Consider the following 21,639-nt stretch of genomic DNA (forward strand, 5'->3'; position numbering starts at 1 on the left):
TGTGATAGTCACAGATATCTGTAAGAATGCATTACTATTATTTTAGTGTAGAGAAGGGACACCTCCACAAAAACCCCAGTGGCATATGAACTCACACAATAAGAAAGAGCACAGAGTGATGAACTTCCATAATGCAGCTATCATCTCAAAGACCCGAGCGACATACATACACCACCTGCTGGAGAAAGTTATATCTGCACACTGAATGCTGTCGTGTATTTCTATTTAGCAGCTTCTTACACTGGGAAAACACCAAGAAACTGTCTGCAGCTGTGTCCATACAAGTGCCTGAGATCAGGTTCCATATAAATAGGTTAGAAAATGACAATTTAATCATTTGGTTATCAAAATAATAAAAACTTTTTCTTTTTTGTTTAAAGGTAAAAGGTCCACAAGACACAAAAGCCCTTGCTCCAAATTTTGCAGGGAGACAAGTGACATCGGCTCCCACTTGCACCCTCTGTTAGATTTTAGTCCCTTCAGACGCCGAGGTGTACGGTTCCTGCTTTCATGTACCGAGACACCTGGATCTTGTCTTGGCTTTTTCACAGGATCTTCTATAACACTATTCCTGTTTCATTCAAATACTCAGTCTTGTCTTATGTCATAGAAGGGAGCCAAACTAGAGCTTCCACCCATAGAGTCCATCCATAAATCAGAAACGCCCAAATGGATTGGGAGCTTGCTGCGGTTGTGTGTCTGGAAAGAGAATGAGAACATTGGTGACTGTGCACCTGTAGGCCTTTGAACTGGGAAGGGAGAATCAGGTGGGGTATAGGGAATCACACGAAAAAGTGATGCATATTGCTTGGAGAGATTTCAATGCTGCACATTATTCAGGTAAAGTACAGGGGAAAGCATAGGGTTGTCTAGTATAGACATATATAGGGAACTTTCACCCACCACAATACTCACTGGATAATTGCTGCTGTAGTTGCCGTACAAGAGCTGCGGTCTGTTGCTGCTGCTGAGTTTGTTGCACTCCATGTCTCTGAAACTGAAGGCAAAAATATTGTGATAGGCTGAAATCATGAGCTACATGCAAGAATTACACAGAAACACGCAATCAATGTAGGAAACAACATCTGTGAATCTGGATTATCATGGTAGATGAATGTGAGCTATGTAAAGGCTTGTGTACCAGTCTCTCTTAAATCGTCTCCTCTCCATTCCATCTTTTGGATAGTCGAAGAGGAGAGAGAAGAGTCATTTAGCTAGCATTGATCGCAACAGAGAGACAACAGTGCTGCACATACAACTGACACACTAAAGCAGATGATGAGACAGGCATGGAACATTTCCTATTACCCCTATTTGTGTTCAGCCATCTGCTTTGATAAGTCTGTTGAAAGCACTGTACTAAAGTCTCTCCATGGAGATAAATGATCTCTATGTGGGCATCCATCTCTTCTCTAATTATCTGTCAAAAGGGGATCGAAGAGATTTAAAATACGCCAATGTGAACATAAACTTACTTTGTCCACCTCAAAATAAATACGGGTTAAAAGTACTTTGAAAATGAAAAAAAAAACAAAAAAAACAAAGCATCCATGAAGAACTTGGATTTTTACCATATGTTGCTGTGGAGGCAATGTCTGCATGCCAAGTCCAGGGGGCTGCCCTTGTGTCTGGTTTTGCTGTACTGCTGCTACTTGCTGGGGAGGTGGCTGTGGCTGAGGAGGAGCTTGGGGTTGTGGAGGCGCCTGAGGTTGCTGCTGTTGTTGCTGCTGCTGCTGCTGTTGTTGCTGCTGAGATTAGGATGGGTTGTTAAGTACCAGAAATTCACAGCACCCATCTACCACATGAACACTGTGTAAATAACTTCCCTTAAGACTCAGAGCATATACCCACTTACCCTTAATATTTGTTGCTGCCTAAGATACTGCTGCTGTTGCTGTTCTGGTAACAATTGAGTGGGTCGGATTGTACCTGGTACTGTTTGTGCAGTCATGTGACCCATTCCTGCCATCATGCCAGCCTGCGGCATTTGTTGGTGTGGAAATCTGTTGGAACATAAACTTTAGATACAAAACACAGATCTATGAATTAATCATCATTCTTCTCCTTCAAGTACCTCTGGCCAGTTTGGGGATTGTGACTGTATCCAGACGCCTGCTGATGGACATAGCCACTTGGCCTTTGCTGCATCGGACGCACAGGGTCATGAAGGGCACCACCGGAAGGTGGAAGAGAACCAGGATAGGACTGAGTACTGTATGCAGGTGGTACCAAAGTACCAGTCTGTGATGGCTGTGGATGCTGCTGCATGGGTACATGGGAAGTGTATGTTGTATAACCCTAGGTGAAAAGCAGAGGTGTCAAAGTAAGTGAGACGAACACATTTAAGAATAACAGAAGCAGCACATAGTGCCCATGTATACCTGGGAAGGTTGCATAGAACCATATGGAGGTGTTGGAGTCATCGGTCGGACTTGCTGAGCCATCATACCTTGTCCTTGCTGGGGAAAGGAATATGGTGTAATAAGTGAACTAAAACACAGGTAAAACATTTTGATAATCTGGCCATTGCTTTACACTGGCCTTCCACATCCTGTATCTACTCACCAGCTTGGCCTGGAGATGCTGTCTTAGTAGTTGTCCCTGGGGAATAGGAGGTTGCTGTCTATACATCATAGGTTTGTAAGGATCCATCATCCCTCCTACTCCTGGTGGTACACCACTGCCATATGGAGGCCGAGTCTGAACCACCTTCACCATGCTCATCCGAGTTGGTCGATATGTCTCCAGACGTGGGCCACCTATATCCACGAAAATGACAATCAGGAAGACAGACAGAATGCAGTGGCAATTCTTGAAGGAGAAAGAAGCAGTGGCAAACTCCCATTATGTTGCTTGACTGATAGCAGATGCTTAATACTAACCAGGTGGCAGTGGTTGGTTTTGGGTGTACACACTAGGTGCGCCATAAGGCAGCCGAGACATTGACCCAGTTCCTTGTGGGTGTAGAAGGTCAGTGGGAACTCCCATTTGATAAGACATAGCTCGTCCTCCCAGTCCATAATCCTGCTGAATAACAGAAAAGTAAATTCTAGTGAAGTGCTATGAAGTCGTATAGAATATTTGGCCTTGAATGGAAATTCAGGTGTAAGCTTTGCACAAAAATTTAATTATATCTGTTATGCTACGGGACGGTGCTTTAAAAATACATACCTCCCCTTTGTTTGCCGACTGCCGACTCTTCTTATTTTTCTTGCTTTGCTTTTTCCGATCATCACCAGTACCTGTGCAACCTCCACCACTCTTATCCACCTTGAGTGGCTCAGTTGGCTTCTTATCTGGCTCACTGCTTGTCGGAGTAGGTGGTTCCTCATCTTCCGGGGGAAGACATAGAGGTTCCAAATAGTAAGTACGTGGCTTAGGCTTCAGATGTGTGTGGTACAGAAGTAATCGTTGTTGCTCCTCCAAGCGAGACACACGTCTGTCTACACGGACTGTCCCAAACCAACCCCAGGAAAGAGGGGCTGACTGTTTCAGACCTTCAAATAGATCCCATGGGGAAATTTTCTGCTTAATGGAGACTTGAAGTCCCTATATAAACCGTTCATAAAGAAAATGAAAATGCATATTAAATTACACAGCCTAACAAAAAAATTATTTAGTTGTCAAGAATATATGAATAAGTTTAGGGTATTTTGGGGTTGTTGAATTCAAAGATGAAAGTTTTTTTTGAATTGGCTTGTTATTGAGATAATGGATAACTTCAAGTAATAGGGAACTTAGCCATAACATTTGCATATGGGAATCTATAGGAACATTCTAGGTGAGACACATGAATATTCTAGAGCAGGGGTTCCCCAACCACGGTCCTCAAGGCACACTAACAGTCCATGTTTTAAGGATAACCATACTTAAGCACAGGTGACTTCAGTAGTACCTCAGTTATTTTGATTTAACCATCTGTGCTCAACCATGGATATCACCAAAACCAGGTCTGTTAGTGTGCCTTGAGGACCGAAGTTGGGAATCACTGTTCTAGAGTATTCTAGGTGTTCACTCCGTGATCCTTCACGACTATTCCCCCCCTCTGTATATAAGAGATCCCAACCAGCAGTCAGTTGTCTATTGTTTTTCTTGGTTCTCATCCGTGTATCTCACAAATTAGAGTCAATCTACAGATGTGTTCACATTCATCTTCCTTGTGCGTTAAACAGCCCTTCTTGTCGCGCCATACCGTGATGTGACTCAGTAGCGCAGGGCGTCTTTTCGTGCAACGTTATACCTTCATATGCGTCTTATTCCTGAAGTGAAATTGGAGATATGATATGCAGCATGCCTATGTTCTGTGTGCAATTGCGGGTGTATCTGCATGTGAAATGCTACGTTACAATATCTTTGCTGCTGATACTGTAATGTAGCATTTCGCGTGCAGATACACCCATCGCATCACTTTGCGAGTAAGACGCATTTGAAGGAAAAAATATTGCATGAAAAGATGCTTGCAGCTACCGAGTCGCACAGCGTTCACGTGTTATGTTTAACGTGACTTGAAGAACATGGAGGTAAGATGTATGTCAGGGGTCTTTAACCTTTGATCCTCTAGCTGCTGTGGAACTACAGATCCCAGGATGCCACAGTTTTGGCATGCTGTTATATCAAAACGGTGGCAGGGCATGCTGGGATGTGTAGTTCCACAGCAGCTGGAGGGCCAAAGGTTGAAAACTCACTGATGTGGACACATCTGTAACAAAACCGTTGTTCTATTTGCAATCAGCACCACAAACCTACTCCAAAATCGCTCTAATATGAGTGGTAATAAAATGATTGTGATCAGTGTCAATTATGAACACTTAACATATTAAGGTGAAAACGTAGGCATTAAGTGCAGATAGAACCAATGATTTAATTCACCTCCTTCTTGAAGATAGAGTCAAAGCCAGCAATCTTGTTTCCTTTGGTGTCAATAAGCGATCCCTGAGGCTCACATGTTATTACATCACGTGTCTGCTTTGGTAAAGGAAGTAGTTGGCGCACTTTCTCCAAACTTTCTGACTGACGGTCACCTAACTCCTTCTGCCAGGACATACAAGCATATATAGTCAGAGACACAAGCACAGAAAGAGTGAGAAAGAGGACAAAGAGAATAGAAATAGCATTTTTAAAAATTACCCGTAGTTTTTTCACCAAGTTCATGTATGCTCTCTTGTTCTCCTCCATGCTGCCTTGAGAGATACTGGACATATCAGCTGCCAATGTCCCATTGATCAGCACACTCAGCATGTCCAACACTGTGGTGAAGAGCTCACTACAAAGTAAAGAAGAGATTTCAACTCAATATGGAAAAGAAAACTATAAGTGGGAAGTGTGTTCAACTTACAGACAAGAGAACTAGAAGTGGCTCATTAGGGATTGAGTATGATATCCCCGCTGTTCAGAATACGGACAGCGACATCCCGACAGCCTGAATACCAACACTCATAGGATGCTGAGGTAAAAACTTTTCTAATAGTGAATAACCCCGCTAGCTAACGCTACCCTCCCCCTAACACCCCGATACTTACCTTCGGAATGCTGACGGTCGGTATACTGGTGCCGGGATCCCAACCTGTCGGGATATTGGCGCCGGTAATAAGACCGTCGGCATCCCGTACTCCGGGATGCTGACTACATCCCCTCATTAGAGACCAGAACAAGCAGAATAGCAAGTGTATTAATAGTCTAGACAAAATATTTCAGCATAGGAGTATTTTAATTTTAGGAGATTTCACAGCAGTATATTTTACTTATTGGATTGCATGTCCACAGTGCCACTGCTTATTATATCCAGGAGAAGTACTGCCCACTCTGTGGTTTGCTGAGTGCTGCGCTGAACGGTGTCAAACATTCCACCCACCTGAAAATGACAAAAAGAAAAAAAAAAAGGGAGAACACAGTTAAAAAGGAAAATAAAGTAACCAATATCTGGTATATCACGAGACTATGCTTTCATACACTTGCATACCTCAAATAACTTTAGGTGACATATTAGGAAAGGTGGAAGATATGAAGTATATTACTGCCTTACATACTATTTTGCAGACTGGCAGTAAAGTTAAATGTCTGGACTCCTGTAGCTTTTGTTAAAAACTAAAGCATTGTGCCACATAACACTACAGCAAGACATTATAGCACATGGTCTTGAAGGGATTACACAAGATGAACCAACTGAAGCTAGGGCCACCATTGCTATTGTAGTGCCTTACATAAGCCACAAAAATGTTTTCTAATAAATATATATATATATAGTGAATTCGCTGCTTGGAAAACGTGAGTGCAGTTTGCTGGATTGATTGGATAATGGAGCTTTTTGTACCCCTAGGCTAGCACCCGGAACTACATTAGTTTTCATATCTTCGATTGTTGGTACTCTTTTGATGTTTTGAAATTGTATTCCAGACACAATGGACCCAAGGAGCTCATAGACCCCATATGGATGGACTTTTCCCATTTTTGCAGTTTTTCACTAATTTTGTTTTTTGTTGTGTTTTTCAGATTACAACTAATTTTGTATTTAACAATAGCTCTTTTTGGTGTGCCAATTTTCTATTGCATTGAGGATATGTTATTTTGTATATTTAACGACAGACGTGTGTGTATATACACACATACATACGCTTAGAATTTCCTGCAGTCTTTGGAGGCATTGAGGATATGTCATTTTGTATATGTTTGTATATTTACGTCAGACGTGTATAGTTACATGCATATGCTTAGATTTCCCTGCAATCTTTGGAGTTTGTGTGTTGTCTCTTTCTGTGTAGTAGGGCCACTGTCATCTATCTAGCATATCCTCAGTATGGCCAATGAGAATATACAGATGCTTGACAATGCAGCATGGGAATTGGCATAGAACACATTTGTCTCTTAACGGACGATGATGCCGATAAAGACTTATTTGACCACACAGAGTTTGCTAAACTACCAGATGAATCAAGAGAGTAATAAAAATAGCGCACCTGGAATCCTATAGCAGCTTCTATATTCTCTATTTTACAATGAGAAAGAACGGTTTAAATCATAAGAAGCGCTGGCTCAAACTATATATATATATACATATATATATATATATATATATATATATATATATATATATATATATGCATGCAATTATAAAATATTGTGAATAATGTAAAATAAGACACTAATAAACCATATTTTGTGTATCAAATGGATCTGCAAAACCATTCAAACGAAAAACAGAAAAGAAAAACAGAATAAGGGGGGAAGGGAATCAAACAAAATTGAACTGAAATAAGTAGAATCAATAAAATAAAAATACAAAATAAAATATAAATAAAGTAAAAATAAAATAAAATGGATAAACAAATAGACCACAGTGATGTTTATGCTCTTTAGGTGTTGGATGGGTTCCCGCTGCTGTACTGCAGTGCTGCGGGTTACTGTCCCTACCTTTCCCTGAGGCACGGGGTGATAAAAAGCTCAAATGCGTTTCGTCCACGTGACAGACTTTATCAAGGAACTTGATAAAGTCCGTCACGTGGACGAAACGCGTTGGAGCTTTTTTTCACCACAAATACAGCATCGGCATTTCCCCACTCTGGCCAGCTAGCCAGCAAGGGGACTGAAGAATAAAGCAGATCAGCAGCAAGCCGGAGCAAGCGGCCAACACCGCATCCAGAACGGGACTAAGTGCACGTGTCCCTCCAACACTGAGCGCCGAAGTTACCACCGGCTTTGAAGGCGTGTGCAGAAAGCTAAACCCCGTGTCTCAGGGAAAGGTAGGGACAGTAACCCGCAGCACTGCAGTACAGCAGCGGGCACCCATCCAACCCCTAAAGAGCATAAACATCACTGTGGTCTGTTTATCCATTTTATTTTATTTTATTGATTCTACTTATTTCAGTTCAATTTTGTTTGATTCCCTTCCCCCCATATTCTGTTTTTCTTTTCTGTTTATCGTTTGAATGGTTTTGCAGATCCATTTGTTACACAAAATATGGTTTATTAGTCTTATTTTACATTCTTCACAATATTTTATAATTGCATATATTTATATATATAGTTTAAGCCAGCGCTTCTTATGATTTAAACAATACCAGATGAATTAAGTTTAGATTTATATCATAAGTTACTAAGACTGAAGAAAAGAGAAACTGATTTGACCTTGCATGGTCAGTTTCTCTCCGATTATTATCGTAACAAAAGAATCCCTAGAGGAACAAAACCCCCACCATTGGACGCAACAATTTGTCTTTTTGCACCAAATGGTGTGGGGTGTTGAATAAATGCTCCCGTGATTTAATTTTATTGGTCATTGAGGAGGTGGGGACGGAACTGTCCAAAGTGAGAGACAAAATTAGACTCTTTAATACTAGTCATCTTAATTCTCTGACAAACAATACAACTGAGAGTTGGTTGGGGAAGCTACAGGAACTGTTTAATAGCTACCAGCGTGATTTGATTAAGTTTAAACGTAAAAAACTAGCGACGGTCAACGCTGATTACACCAATCATAACGTTTACCGTTGACTAAGGGGTAAGAATTTTCCAAGATGCCAGGTGGGATTTACAAGGTTCAGGTCCCCCGTCCAAGTTGAAACATCTTCTTCCCAAACTAATTCAGAAAGTGAGTCCAATAGTCAAAGACCACCAAGTGGCTCCTCTTTTTTAGGCCGAGGTCAGGGGCTGAGTCCAAGACACGCCCCAGATATCCAAGTAGGCGCGGTGGTAAAAACAAGAAAACGGGGAAGGGGACGCACCAAGAGTTAGAATCTATCTATAATCTCTCTTGTAGGCCATTATCTAAAGCGGAGTCTGAGGTTCTCTCACTAGGTCTTTCCTTTGTCCCTACGGTGCCTCATAATAAGTTTAACTGGTCTGTTGACCACTATAAATTTGGACGCAAATTGCATCTGCGGGAGCATTTTTCTAACTCTAGTGACATGACTACATCTGGCAAATTCAGAAACCCCAGTACTTAGGACCCTCAATCAAATAATGCCAGTATTAAAACCTATTTACGGCTAGTAGAGAATGAGATGTCGTCTTATAATGACATCAAAAGATATGACAATCTCAATGGATTACAGAGACAAGCTTTACATGATTTTATGCAGGATGAGACAGTGGTGATAAGACAGGCCGATAAAGGCGGAGCTGTTGTGTTGCAGGACTGGCACTCATACGATCGAGAGGTAGGTTGCCAGTTGGGTGATGTACATACCTATGCTAAATTGCCAAACAATCCGATGCTTGAGATTAAACGTAGAGTTGACTCTGTAGTGAATAGGGTGGTACAACATATGTGGATTGACGAGGGGATTTCAGTTTATCTTAAGGTTCCTCACCCAGTGTTCCCTATTATTTACTTATTACCTAAGATCCACAAGTCCCTAATCGACCCGCGCGGGCGGCCGATCATGTCGGCGAAAGGCTCGGTGCTGCAACCATCAGCGATATTTGTTGATGAGTTTCTCCAACCACATGTGATGGCTATGGAACGCTTTCTTTGTGATACCACTGATTTTCTTAATAAAATTTTGATATTGAATAATCTTACTGACGAAATGTGGTTAGCCACCATGGATGTATCATCTCTCTATACTGTGATAGCCCATCAAGCAGGCATTGAAGCAGTTAGAACCACCCTTAGCACTGGCACACACGTTGGGCCTCCGATTTTCTTATGCAAACTAATTGAGTTGGTGCTGGGTTCTAACCACTTCTGCTATTGTGGCAAACACTAGGGAGCTCATTCAGACCCACATGCAAGTTGGGGTCGCTCGCTTGCAAAAAGGGGCCAGATATTTAAATGAAGTGCTCGCACTGCATCGCGTAAGGATGCCCACTGTGTTTTAGCGAGCTAAGGCCAAGTGCGCTCGCAAGTGTCTAAAGACAACCCCTTGCCACTTGCAACACACGTCATCTCCGGGAAATGTAGGATTAAACGGGACTATCGTGAGCCATCGGAGCTGCTCATAGCCCTTGGGGTTGCCTTAACCCGCCGCAAGCACTAGCTGAAATACATGCAGGTGACGTGTACAATTACGCTACTTTGCTAATTATGCACTCCCTTTAAACAGCGTTTTGGAGGCCGGACACACCTGCGTTCGCACATCCACTCCCCCGTTTACAAGCACCTTCCCCTGTTACCACCCACAAACGCCAATATCTGTCACTCAAAGCAGCGACCTGATAGTGGCTTACGAGCAACCAAAATCAGATCACAACGAATGGCTTGCGCACTGCGAATTATACGCATGCGCAGATGGGTGAAAATCGCTCAGAGCAAGCGGGTCTGAATCAGGTCCTATGTTCAGCTGCCTGGCACGGCGATGGGGTCCCAATTTGGCCCCATCGTATGCCAATCTTTATATGCAGCTTTACGAACGTGTACACATATTGGGTCAATTTAGTACTAAAATAGTCTGCTATAAGAGATATATCGACAATCTGTTCCTAACGTGGAAAGGGACGGACGTTGAGTTTTTTTTTTTTTTTTACATGATTTCGGTCCTCAATGCTCTAGACTCCCCTATACGATTTACCGCCAACCTAGATAAATATTCTATAAAGTTTTTGGACGTGACTATTTCCCAAAATGGATTTTTAGACTGGATACTGTGGCCCCAAAAGGCCTTAATGAGTATCACCCTTATAATATCTTTTTGCGGTGAATACTCGCTGCATACATTTTGGCGGTGATTTCTAGCATATACAAAATAAATAATATTAAATACAGCTATTTTTGAAGACTGGGTCCCATATTTTTATTTTATCTTGGCAGTAATTAGCGCAGTGTTGGCACACCTGACTTTTTTTTTTTTTTCTAATATCAGTGTTGGGTATATTTTTAATCTTTTGTCTGTTTATATGCATTAATAATAGTGATTATTTTGTGTTCAGCGGACTATTGATTAGTCATGCTTTATATATGTCCGTTTATTTTGCCTGTTCATATGTTTTATGTCACTGTTATTTATACACAATGGGTGTATCCTCCTATTCCTGAACCATTCTGTCTAGCCACAAGTATTTATCCCATGTGACTGCATAGGCTGTTTTGAGTTTAGCATTGCTTAGTAACGACCAACGTGACCACCTGATTGGGTCTGCCGCGTTACTTCCATTTGCGGTGCGTCCTACTAGGCGGATGCACAGCATCCTCCTGCTGTGGCATCACGGCGTAGCTCCTGGTGTGAATCTCCTGCCAGTTGAGCTTACCATGTACACTGCCTTTATGTTACGTGGCAGCATTGGCTGTTCCACGCGATTTACCAGCTGGGTCCACCGCGCCACTTCCGGTTGCTGTACGTTCCACTTCCGGTTTGAGGCGCTGTGGCGTTTGTGCTTATTATACATTTGTTATAGGGCTCTTTTGATGCTTTTTGAGCCAGTGTGCCATTTACTGATGGCACACTCGTGCTAAGTACCCAGGATTGACAGTTCTGGTACTTTATTTGATATCCTATTTGGTCTTTTCTTCCCTACTTCTGGGTTAATCTAGTGGGTGTGGCCTAGTTTATTGATGTGGCTATATAGTTGGTGAGGTGAGTAGATGGGGTATGGGTCTCTCTGGTGGTTCTTTGTGGTGGATTTCCTGTCCTGACAAAGGTCTGAATATGACCGAAACGTCGACCATGATTATGTGACTTGTGAGTTATTAAAAACATCTTCTTATCGTTTGGTGAGTGCCCATTCCATTTCGTGTATATAGATATATATATATATACACACACATACACATACACATACACACACACGTATATATTTATATTTTTTAAATATTCTTTATCAGGAGTCGTTGATTGAGTGAACGGAGGATGAAATGCATTGAGGCTAACCTGTTGAATTGTTCCAGAATAGATCTATTCTGAGGTTCAGATGTACTTTTCTGTGTACATTTTGTGTAATCAAAATAAATTTGATTTATACCGATTACACCATGTTACGTCGTCTCTACTCTGCATATCACTTGTATTCCTAAGACCATGGAATCTTGGGATGCGTTTGGTTTTCATGATATGGGAATATACCTAATAAAGCTATTATAGGCAAAAAAAAGATTTTCTTTTGTCAATTACCACGGTAAGTTTGCACTTTGCAATCTACGAGCTTTGGATCACACTTGGTCACACTTGCTAGGGCACCCTGTTTTTCAAATGTAAGACAAACTATTTTTTTTTTCCAGGTGCTTATTAACTGATAGCCCTGGGTGCGGTCCTGTCTCTTTAAGGCAGGACCCAGTTTCATGTTTAAAATGTATGCAAGCTTGGGGCCAAGATGGTAGATCAAGTTCATTTGTCTGAGAATCAGTGTAGGGACTGGCTAGATGGGAATGACCATGAAGCGGTGGCCAGCTTAACAAATGATTGCAATATTTTGGAACCAACATTCCCTATGTTCAAAGGAGTTGCAGTTTGAAAAGCATGCGAGTGCCGAGTTTGTATGATATTTCTTATGTAGATGGTGTGGTCACATACCAAGGGCACCCCAGATGGTCGAGTGCCGTGGATTGAGCCTGTCGTTATATATATATATATATATATACACACACACACACACACACATATATGTGTCAACAGGTACCGGCACTCACTGTTCAAGAGAAATAAATAACTTTCTTGCTGGGGTGCTCACCCTGGGGCATGAAACCCCTCCACATATCCTTGTTTGATTAAGCGGCACTCTCAGTCTGTACATCCAAAAAACTTTTTACTGCATCAATACATCAACGTTTCGGGGACACAGGGCAGCTATAAGGGCTGCTCTGACACAGGGCAATAGTGAACAGGCAGTGGCCTGACATTTTGCTCAGGCTAACCATCTTATGGCCACCTTAAGGTATTGCATGATAGACCATGTCCCATGGACAATTAGAGGTGGTGACAGAGCGAGAAGATTGCTTCAAATAGAGAGTAAATGGATATTTACTCTAAATACAGTGAATCCATTTGGTTTAAATTAAGCTCTTAATTTAAATTGTTTTTTGTAATGTTGAGTATATATTCCTATAAAGGGAATATTATAATTTTCTTTTTTTCATTTCCATGTGCTGAATTTAATAGAATACTATATAGTTTTCAATAGTAGTCATATAGAGAGAGATATTTACCATCATATAGAGTAGAGATGATTGTATTAATTGTTTTGTTATATGATTATGATTATATGACTTAAGAAATAATTGATGTATTATATATTACAGGTAATCGGTATTTTTTGGTTTTCACCACAAGGTGGCGATTTTGCCATAACAAAGTTATATATTGGTGATAATGGAATATCAGGTTAAAAGATTTAGTTTAAATAGAATGAAATTAATTTATTTAGAATATTGCATATCATTAAATGGCCATTTTATAAGTATTTATATTTTTATTGTGTTGTCCCGATTTTGAGGACATCTTACATCTTTTAAAACACGTTATTATCACTCCTATCCGCTAAGCCAGTCCGTGGATCCGGCAAGCGTCACCTCCGGGGTGACGTCATTGTTAGAAACCGGAAGTAGGACGCCGGATGCCGGAGACCTGGACGGCACGCTGCAGGAAACACTCACTTGTCTGTAAATATAAATTGTTTGATTTTGTCATTTTTATGTGTGTCCAGATGACGGGGGATGGTCCCCGAAACGTTGATGTATTGATGCAGTAAAAAGTTTCTTGGATATAAAGAAGGAGAGTGCCGCTTAATCAAACAAGGATAGAGATAGATATATATATAGATATATATATATATAGTGCCGTGCAATAATTTAACTCAGGAAAGAACACAGTAAAATTATGTACATATGTATAGGTAATGTGATGATACAAAAAATATATATATAAAAGTGCAAGTGCTGTGCCTAAATAGTAGTAGTAAAGCGATGTAACATCAATATTAATAGTGAAATAGATAATGTGAGACAGCAATAATAAATTAATTAGAAATATTGAAAAATATTTAATAGAGTAAAAACAAAGGAAGCAATATGCATAGTATATAAAATAGTCAGATGTAAAAAATTACACATTACTCAAGAGATGATCCCTTGATGAAGTCCAAGGTGGACGAAACGCGTTGGAGCCTGTGTATCCTGCCACATGAACTATTTTCCTTTTTTAATCAGATAAGCAGCTCCTTTTGTATTTTTGTATATACTATTTATGTGTCATTTTTTACATCTGACTATTTTATATACTATGCGTATTGCTTCCTTTATGTTTTTACTCTGTTAAATATTTTTTAAGATTTCTAATTAATTTATTATTGCTGTCTTTCATTATCGCTTTACTAATACTATTTAGGCACAGCACTTGCACTTTAATTAAAATATATATTTTTTGTATCATCACATTACCTATACATATGTATATAATTTTACTGTGTTCTTAAATTATTGCACAGCACATATATATATATATATACACACACACACGTCATCAACCCGCTAAGTCGTTTTTTAGTCAACCCCCTATGTCATTATATATATAAAACACACATACACTGACACAATACCCAATGATCCTGATATCAGCCACGTATGGATGCACTGTACACTCTTTACTCTATTAGAGTATCAGTGTACTTACCAAGTTAAGCCTGAGTTTCAGCACATCATGCAGCAGCTGAGGCGTTTTACAGTCATCTTGATACTGATCTTCCCGCCAGTTACTAACAATCTGGAAAAAGGGGGCAATAATAAAAAGCTGAAAAAATTAAGAATTGTAAGATATATATCAAACCACACTGATGGTGGTAACATTTTATGAGTTTATAAAGACAGTATCACTAGGAAAAAGAGAGACTGCTATATTTGAAAAAAATAAATAAATAAAAAAAGAAGAAGAGAAAAGAAGAGAGGGTCATATACCTGCTGGACTTGACTGTAGAGCGAAGTCAGGAGCCCCTCTCTCTGCTCATCCTGTCCTTTTAGACAGGTTAGTACTAACGATAAAAATGGCTGCTGACTGAGAAGAGACATACTGCCAAGAGAAAAATAACACACATGTAGGAGCAAAGCGGAAAGAGTCACATTAAAAGCCATTTAGTATATAAATGCGACCTTCCTGCTGTAAATCTAAGAGTACTGATGGTGCAGATTTACAGACATTAAGTTGTCGCTGCAAACTCACTACACACATGAACATATCACAGTGGGAGAAATGAACCTGGGTGCACACTAAGCTTTAGTCTCTGGAAAGAGGTGTACATTTCTCTTAAGTAAGGAGATTCCAAGTACACAAAAACCAAAGCCCGCTCCAAATATCCTGAATAATCTATAACATTTAATAACAATAATAAATAGTCCCAAATGTTACCAGAGTATATTAAAGATTTCCTAAAAGTCTGTCTCCTCCTTCCTACTCACCTCTTTTGCTTCTGACGGTCTCGTTCCTTACGAGAAGAGGATCCCAGGTGCTGCCCCTTCTCCAGCTCCTCTCCAGCTGCCTTAAGCACATGGCCTTGTACAGAAGTTGGGAGTTTAGCAATTAAAGGAGCCACAAGCCAAACACCAGACCGCTCTAGAGCACTAATTTAAAAGGAGATGGGGATCACAGGTCATTGAAATTGGCCAAAACAAGCAAAGGTTAGATATTCGAGAGCTGGGTACAACACGTACCTGAGCACTGGCTTAGATTTTGCATTGGGGGTTGTGTTGCTAGTAGGGGCATTGCTAGGAGCATTGGTAGCAGGTGCTGTACTAACATTTTCCGCAGATTGCTGAAACACTTCAATTGTAGCCTTGGCAATGTTTTCCAGAAGGGAGTTCATTTCCTGTATGTGAAAAGGTTTTTTTAAAGAACAAAATAAAAAAAAAAATAACCCTCTTCCCTCACCACCTGAATCTTCTTTAACACAGGTCACCATAGTATGTGGACACAGAAGACAAGAGTGACTGACATCCAGCAAGCTATGCTGTGTTCTCTCCTGGGTGAAAGCAGCATAGAATTGCATTTTTCCCATATGCATAAGGCACTATGAAAGGCATTTTACACAGAGCGGACTATAAATTATTTTGCACAAATTATTTTTCATTTCAAAACCAATACAGGTACTGCAATAACTTTCACTCAGCACACCAAGACCTAAAGAGTGCCATGTTCAGCATAACGTTTATTACTATAAACTCTGATGTTTATAAAGAACACACCTACTATAAAATGCACCACAAACACATGTTCACACCCTAGCTCTATCCTCTTACATTATTGGTGGTCTGCTTGATCATCAGTTGAAGTTCCAGTGCCGACTGACGCATCGTCCATTGATCCAGACTCTGCCGGGTGGAAAACAATAACTTAGTAATGGAGTAAAATATTAAAATAAACAAATATACCCCTATGTAGAAGGTTTGTACAATCATTTAAAAAAATAAAATAAAATCATATGAGACTGACAAGCAAATGGCTGCACAAAACAAAAACTCCTACCTATCTGCACAAATACGCTAATTTTAAGTTTTTAGCTTTTCTGCTTCAACACTTCTCAAATGATGCCCAAATTGGACAATGTTGTTGACTAGTATAAATTAGAGAGTCAAAATTGTAAGGAACTGAACTGTATGAAAGCCGGTGTTCTTACTTTGGTATGGGAGTGCATTAAAGTGTGTTGGCAAAAGTCCTTTTAAAAGAGTAAGTATATATGTTAGAATTCTATACTTATTTTACTCTACTTCAATGATACTGGAACTGTTGAGAAATGACCCACATCAATGAGGACAAATATTCCTTTGCAGTCACTACCTCCAGCCATGATATCAGCTACCAGTTTGTATCAAAGATAAAGCCCAATTTCTATGAGAGTCAGGGTCCAGATAACAAATCGTCGGGAAGGTCATCGGTCCCAAATTATACGTACAAAAATGCTATTCTCTCATGTGTGTAATTAGAGGACACAAGAACGGTGGGGGTACCAAAGTGGCCTTGAAAGCATTTAATTACTGACAAAAGTTCATAGCTACAGGATTAGACGGCCACCACAACCTGACAGAAATGCTTCCACTGTCACTAGGGTATCATATCCATCATTTAGGATTATCTACAGCAATGGCTATTTGAAGCAGACCCACAGACTCTGGGATAAGAAAAAACCATGACAACAGCACTTCTGGAGAAATATAATCCAGCTGAATCATGAGGGGTTGTTCGCATCTTAATTGATGCGGGTAGTACTCTCCTCACTAAACAAAACTTTGATAAGATTAATAACCTGATATCAACAGTACAACGTTCATTAACATGTCTGAGGTTTAGAACCAGGGCTTAAGAAACCAGGAATGGGCTCAACAGATGAGGAACACCTCCTACCTGGCCGAGGTGATTTTGATTGGTATGGGTAATTTTATGCATTGCAGTGCACACATTTAATGGGTATATGAAAAGGTAAGTACTAGATATTGCGAGTATTAGGGATGTTAGGAACCCGCCTTACAAAGGTTAATAGTGACGTGGTAGGTGGGCAAACATCTTTGGCCAAACATGTACTGAGAAACCTTACTTTTAAAACCATGTTAATTGTTGCAGTCTATTATAAATATTTTGATCATTAGAATTCTTATTGCTTATAGTGTGTACCTGCATCTCACCCCCTTCTCTTCTGCTGTAGAACTACAGGTCTCAGCATGATAGCACCCATTATTATGTATAATATTAGAATGTGCAACCCAGCCCCTCCTTTTTTCTGATGAAGAACATTGTCAAGTTTGGCATGGGGCAGAAAAGGTAGTATGCGGGTGAATGGGTAATTAGGAATTGAAACTTTGGAATTGGACATGTTGTCAGAACAGACAAGCAGGTAATGTACATGACCAGGACATACAACACTTCTTTCATATACAAATATGAGTAAGAGTACATCAAAGAGGTTCCTATTTCTAGGGGCAAAACATCAATGCACTTTACCTATAAAACACCCCTGTAAATAGCAGTTTCTGAGGTCCCATTACCACAGTACAATTTAATTTTTTGAATTTTTTTTTTTAAAGTGCTGCAGGCTGCTGCTTAACAAATAATAAATGAATATGCCAATGTTCAATGAAGCATTAAACAGCAGTAATGCTAAATCAGGAACATTACTGCTAACACCACACTTGGGGTCACCCAAGCTTTGACAGGCAAACTCTGGTCAACTCACTCAGAAGAAAATTACTTTCGCACACTTTCTCCACCTTATTCAGCATTGGTAAATTAGCCACAGAAAACCCTTATCTTGCCAGTGCGCACCTGCAAGATGTATTTGATACGTTGCCTCTGAGGGTTGTCCCCTTGCTCGGTGTCACTTAGTCTGTGAGGGTAACAGATTAATTGCATAAGGCGCTGGGCCTGAGCGCTACTCAGAACTGGATCCTGAAGATCAATGGAGTCCTCACAAAGGGAGCGAACACATCGTTCCCCCACCCACTCCTATAGACAAAGAGGAAGCAATAATTTAAAAAACACAGACAAAAAACAGAAGGCTAAGCACAAAATAGTTTATCCAACAATACACAAATGAAAATGCAAACACTTCCACTTACAGTAAATCAATTTTGTACAGTAACTCAAACAACCACATTTACGTAGTCACAAAGACCGAAAAGTAATGTTTGATTTGTTGCTATATACTAAAGCACATATCCTACTTGTTCTATAAGAGTCTTATACAGAATCGAGCCTTTATTGTGCATACTGCTTTTTAGCACAAGCTGTTCATCCAACTTTTGCTGGGTAATGGAAAAAAAGCTTGTGAATCTGTCATAAATTTTATTTATATTTCTTCCAATATGGGGGACTACCATGAGATTAGTGCATACAGTACACTCCAGTGCTGGGCACCTAGAGGTGAATAACTCAAAACCTAAAGCTTTGAATTATTCCAACACATGCTCACAAAGTCTCCAGTTTCAAGTAAATGGCCAAGGAGCAAGCAACACTACTTCTCACAGTATGTACTACACTATGCAGACAAAAGTGATTGGACATCCCCGCACAAGCGAAATAGATACCATTGCACACGAGTTCCAAATGGCCACTAATGTGGCGGTTTCGACAAGAACACTTCGCAGGGAGGCCCATGCACTTGCAGTTCTACAGAAACAACAAATGTTTTTATCATGATGACAATGGCATCTGTCATGTTTCCAGGGCGACCCTGGACTGGTATACAGAAAATTCGGTAACCCGGATGGACTGGCCAGCTCAAAGTCCAAATCTTAACCCCATTGAGAACCTCTGGGATGAATTGGAGCGACGGGTACGTTCTATGCCTGTTCGACTTTCCTCAGTGTCACAGATGGTCACTGTGAATGGCAAAACATACCGTCTGTTGTCCAGGAACTTGTGGACAGTCTGCAGTAATCACTGCATGTGGTGGACCTACAAAGTACTGACGTCAGTAAAATCTCAATCTATTTGCGGTCAGTGCCCAATTACTTTTGTCCACATAGTGTACTAGGGGACACGACAGCCAACTGAGGAACGGTCAAATGGATAGGTAGCTCCAACTGTATTGGGAGCGGACCCCTCCTGTCAGGCTGTGAGAAAATTCTCCCACGTTTTCTCTGTGCTTGGCTGAAGCTCCTCTACTTGCAGCTTACCTCACAAATAAAACCTCTCCATGTCTAATCTTTCATGGCCAATTAACTGCATTTTTCTGTGTCATTCTTGTGAAATATTGTGCTGGGTGTAAACGGAATGCGGTCATAATATCGACCGTGGAAATTCCGGCGCTCAGAATGCCGGCACCAAAATCCCAATACCTGTCAGAATCCCGGTGCCAACATCCCGCAGGTAGGAAGCAGGGTTATGGTTAGGCTCTAGAGGGAGTGTTAGAGTGAGGCACAAAGGGGAGGGTTAGGTTTAGGGTGCATGGAGGGGAGGTTAGGTTTAGACACTAGGGGGAGAGGTTAGGTTTAGGCACCGGGGAGGGATAGTTAGGGAGAGGGGGAGGATTACAATACCACCACCCTACAGGTATCAGTATCCTAACCCCCTCATGGGATGCTGGCGTCGGGATTCAGACCGCCACGATCCCGAGATATGGCATTCCGTACCCAACCCGTGTGCACATAATTATAGGTACTGGCAGGGCAAAACATTTTAGACGCTTTTATATCTGTACCAAAATATGGTAATCGTAGTGTTAAGTTTTAGCTCACGTTTGGTCATGTTTATTGTTGTATATCCATTCCACAACTAAATAGATCAAGAGTTTTCTATTCATGAGGTTAATAGGGATGACGGTCCCCATATTCCAGGTTGTGCAGTAAGCCCATTTGCAATCTTAAATTTTTCGAAGTGGCCCAGATTCCATTACCGCCAAATCCCCAGGTCAACCTGTCTCCTCCAAGTCTTCCATGTCTTATTTGTAGGTTGAAGGGCAGACCCTTTTAAATCTGACCATACCACAAATCTTCAGGGATTAACAACTGTGACCTTGAACCTTTGGGGGTTACATGGTCTGTGGTCCAGAGAGGATGTGAACATTCTCTGAAAAAAGCTCAATCTTCTCTGTAATGAAGAACAGCATATATTAAAATCAGACAATGCCACAGGTATGACTTATATTAGTCATCAGGGAGGAAATAGGAGTCCCCTAGTGATGAAAATGTTTTCCAAAATCAGAATATGGATAAAATGGCATGGGCTAGCATCTGTGTAAATATATCTGAAGTGTATTGGAGGCAGACTTCCTATTCTTCCAGATGAGGTCTCTTCAACCAGACCAGACGTCAGATAGAGGCAGGCATGGCAACCTCTTGATGCAACCACAAAATGCAGAGGTCCTATTTGAGAACTAGGGGACCCACATCTATCCCTAGTGGACGTCATGACTGTGCACTGGAAATATCAGTTGGTGTGAATCAGTTTATAGCAATTTCTATGCTTCCTTGAGTTCTCAAGAAATCCAAGAAATGGGGTTCCAGTGACCTTAGTGGCTCCAGATTAGCCAAAAAGATAAAACAAAATTCTAAGGTTAGCGGCATGGCCATGGTGACAGCTCTATCTAGAAGAGGATCTTCTATGTCAAAGTCCATTCCTTCACCATTTCTAACAGCGTGGCTGTCAAAACCCTGATCCGGAGGACAACAGGTCTGTCAGAAGTAGTTATCTAGACCATGATAACAGTCAGAAAAACCAGTATCAGATAGAAACACTCACAGGGTATGGAGATTTAATATTGTTAGGTGCAAACATAAATCAATACTTTGGGCTAAATGTAATAGCCTGCAAGTTACAGCAATTGCAGAGATTTCATTGCAGCAATTTTTTTTCCCCCCAAAAAGGCAAAAGAAAAAAAGCTGATTTATATCTGGAGGCTAACAATTTACTTTCTATCTTTTTTCTCACTGCATTAGTAGTTTTGTCAAGAACTGCATGTTAACAACTTTATAATAAAAATAGATTGCAAAACAAAAAATAAAATCTGGAGGCTAAATCGCTGGACTCTTGGCACATTTGGCCCATCATCTTTTGGTTGTCTTGACACTGGTCTTAGAATTAGTTATTCAAAGTCACAAGGCTCGATTTAAAAAGGGGGAAATTTGACCCAAAACTTTAAAACAGGAATAACATTAAATAAAAAAACAGACATATTTTGCATTGAATATTATTGACATTTTGAATTTCAGGGTCAAAACTGCAGAGAATCAGTGGAATGCAAAAGGTCCGCCACACTGGCTTCCAGCGGCGGAATTGTGGTGCATGCTTTTCGGAT

At 40.6% G+C, this 21,639-nt stretch overlaps 1 protein-coding gene across 4 annotated transcripts in view; it reads right to left on the reverse strand.

Annotated features, from left to right (window-relative positions):
- Nucleotides 1-310: 310 nt before the first annotated feature.
- The window catches only part of MED12 (mediator complex subunit 12), a 131,981-nt gene continuing 110,652 nt past the window's right edge, over nucleotides 311-21,639 (reverse strand). Inside the window, exons 27-44 of one of the 4 annotated variants that reach the window (XM_088445529.1) lie at nucleotides 18,168-18,347; nucleotides 16,151-16,222; nucleotides 15,566-15,720; nucleotides 15,314-15,475; nucleotides 14,816-14,927; nucleotides 14,535-14,624; nucleotides 5,742-5,851; nucleotides 5,128-5,263; nucleotides 4,870-5,031; nucleotides 3,172-3,549; nucleotides 2,883-3,024; nucleotides 2,566-2,759; nucleotides 2,382-2,459; nucleotides 2,075-2,298; nucleotides 1,856-2,003; nucleotides 1,572-1,745; nucleotides 916-997; nucleotides 311-699 (exon numbers count right to left, since the gene is read on the reverse strand). In XM_088445529.1, the coding sequence (XP_088301655.1) occupies nucleotides 656-699; nucleotides 916-997; nucleotides 1,572-1,745; nucleotides 1,856-2,003; nucleotides 2,075-2,298; nucleotides 2,382-2,459; nucleotides 2,566-2,759; nucleotides 2,883-3,024; nucleotides 3,172-3,549; nucleotides 4,870-5,031; nucleotides 5,128-5,263; nucleotides 5,742-5,851; nucleotides 14,535-14,624; nucleotides 14,816-14,927; nucleotides 15,314-15,475; nucleotides 15,566-15,720; nucleotides 16,151-16,222; nucleotides 18,168-18,347 (2,643 nt within the window). In that variant the 3' untranslated portion in view covers nucleotides 311-655. Of the gene's footprint in view, nucleotides 700-915; nucleotides 998-1,571; nucleotides 1,749-1,855; nucleotides 2,004-2,074; nucleotides 2,299-2,381; nucleotides 2,460-2,565; nucleotides 2,760-2,882; nucleotides 3,028-3,171; nucleotides 3,550-4,869; nucleotides 5,032-5,127; nucleotides 5,264-5,741; nucleotides 5,852-14,534; nucleotides 14,625-14,815; nucleotides 14,928-15,313; nucleotides 15,476-15,565; nucleotides 15,721-16,150; nucleotides 16,223-18,167; nucleotides 18,348-21,639 lie in introns of all 4 variants that reach the window. The other 3 variants (XM_088445528.1, XM_088445527.1, XM_088445526.1) reach the window with 3 other exon arrangements.

This window comes from Taudactylus pleione, unplaced genomic scaffold (genome assembly GCF_031769625.1).
Source record: "Taudactylus pleione unplaced genomic scaffold, aTauple2 ptg000381l, whole genome shotgun sequence".
NCBI lineage: Eukaryota > Metazoa > Chordata > Amphibia > Anura > Myobatrachidae > Taudactylus > Taudactylus pleione.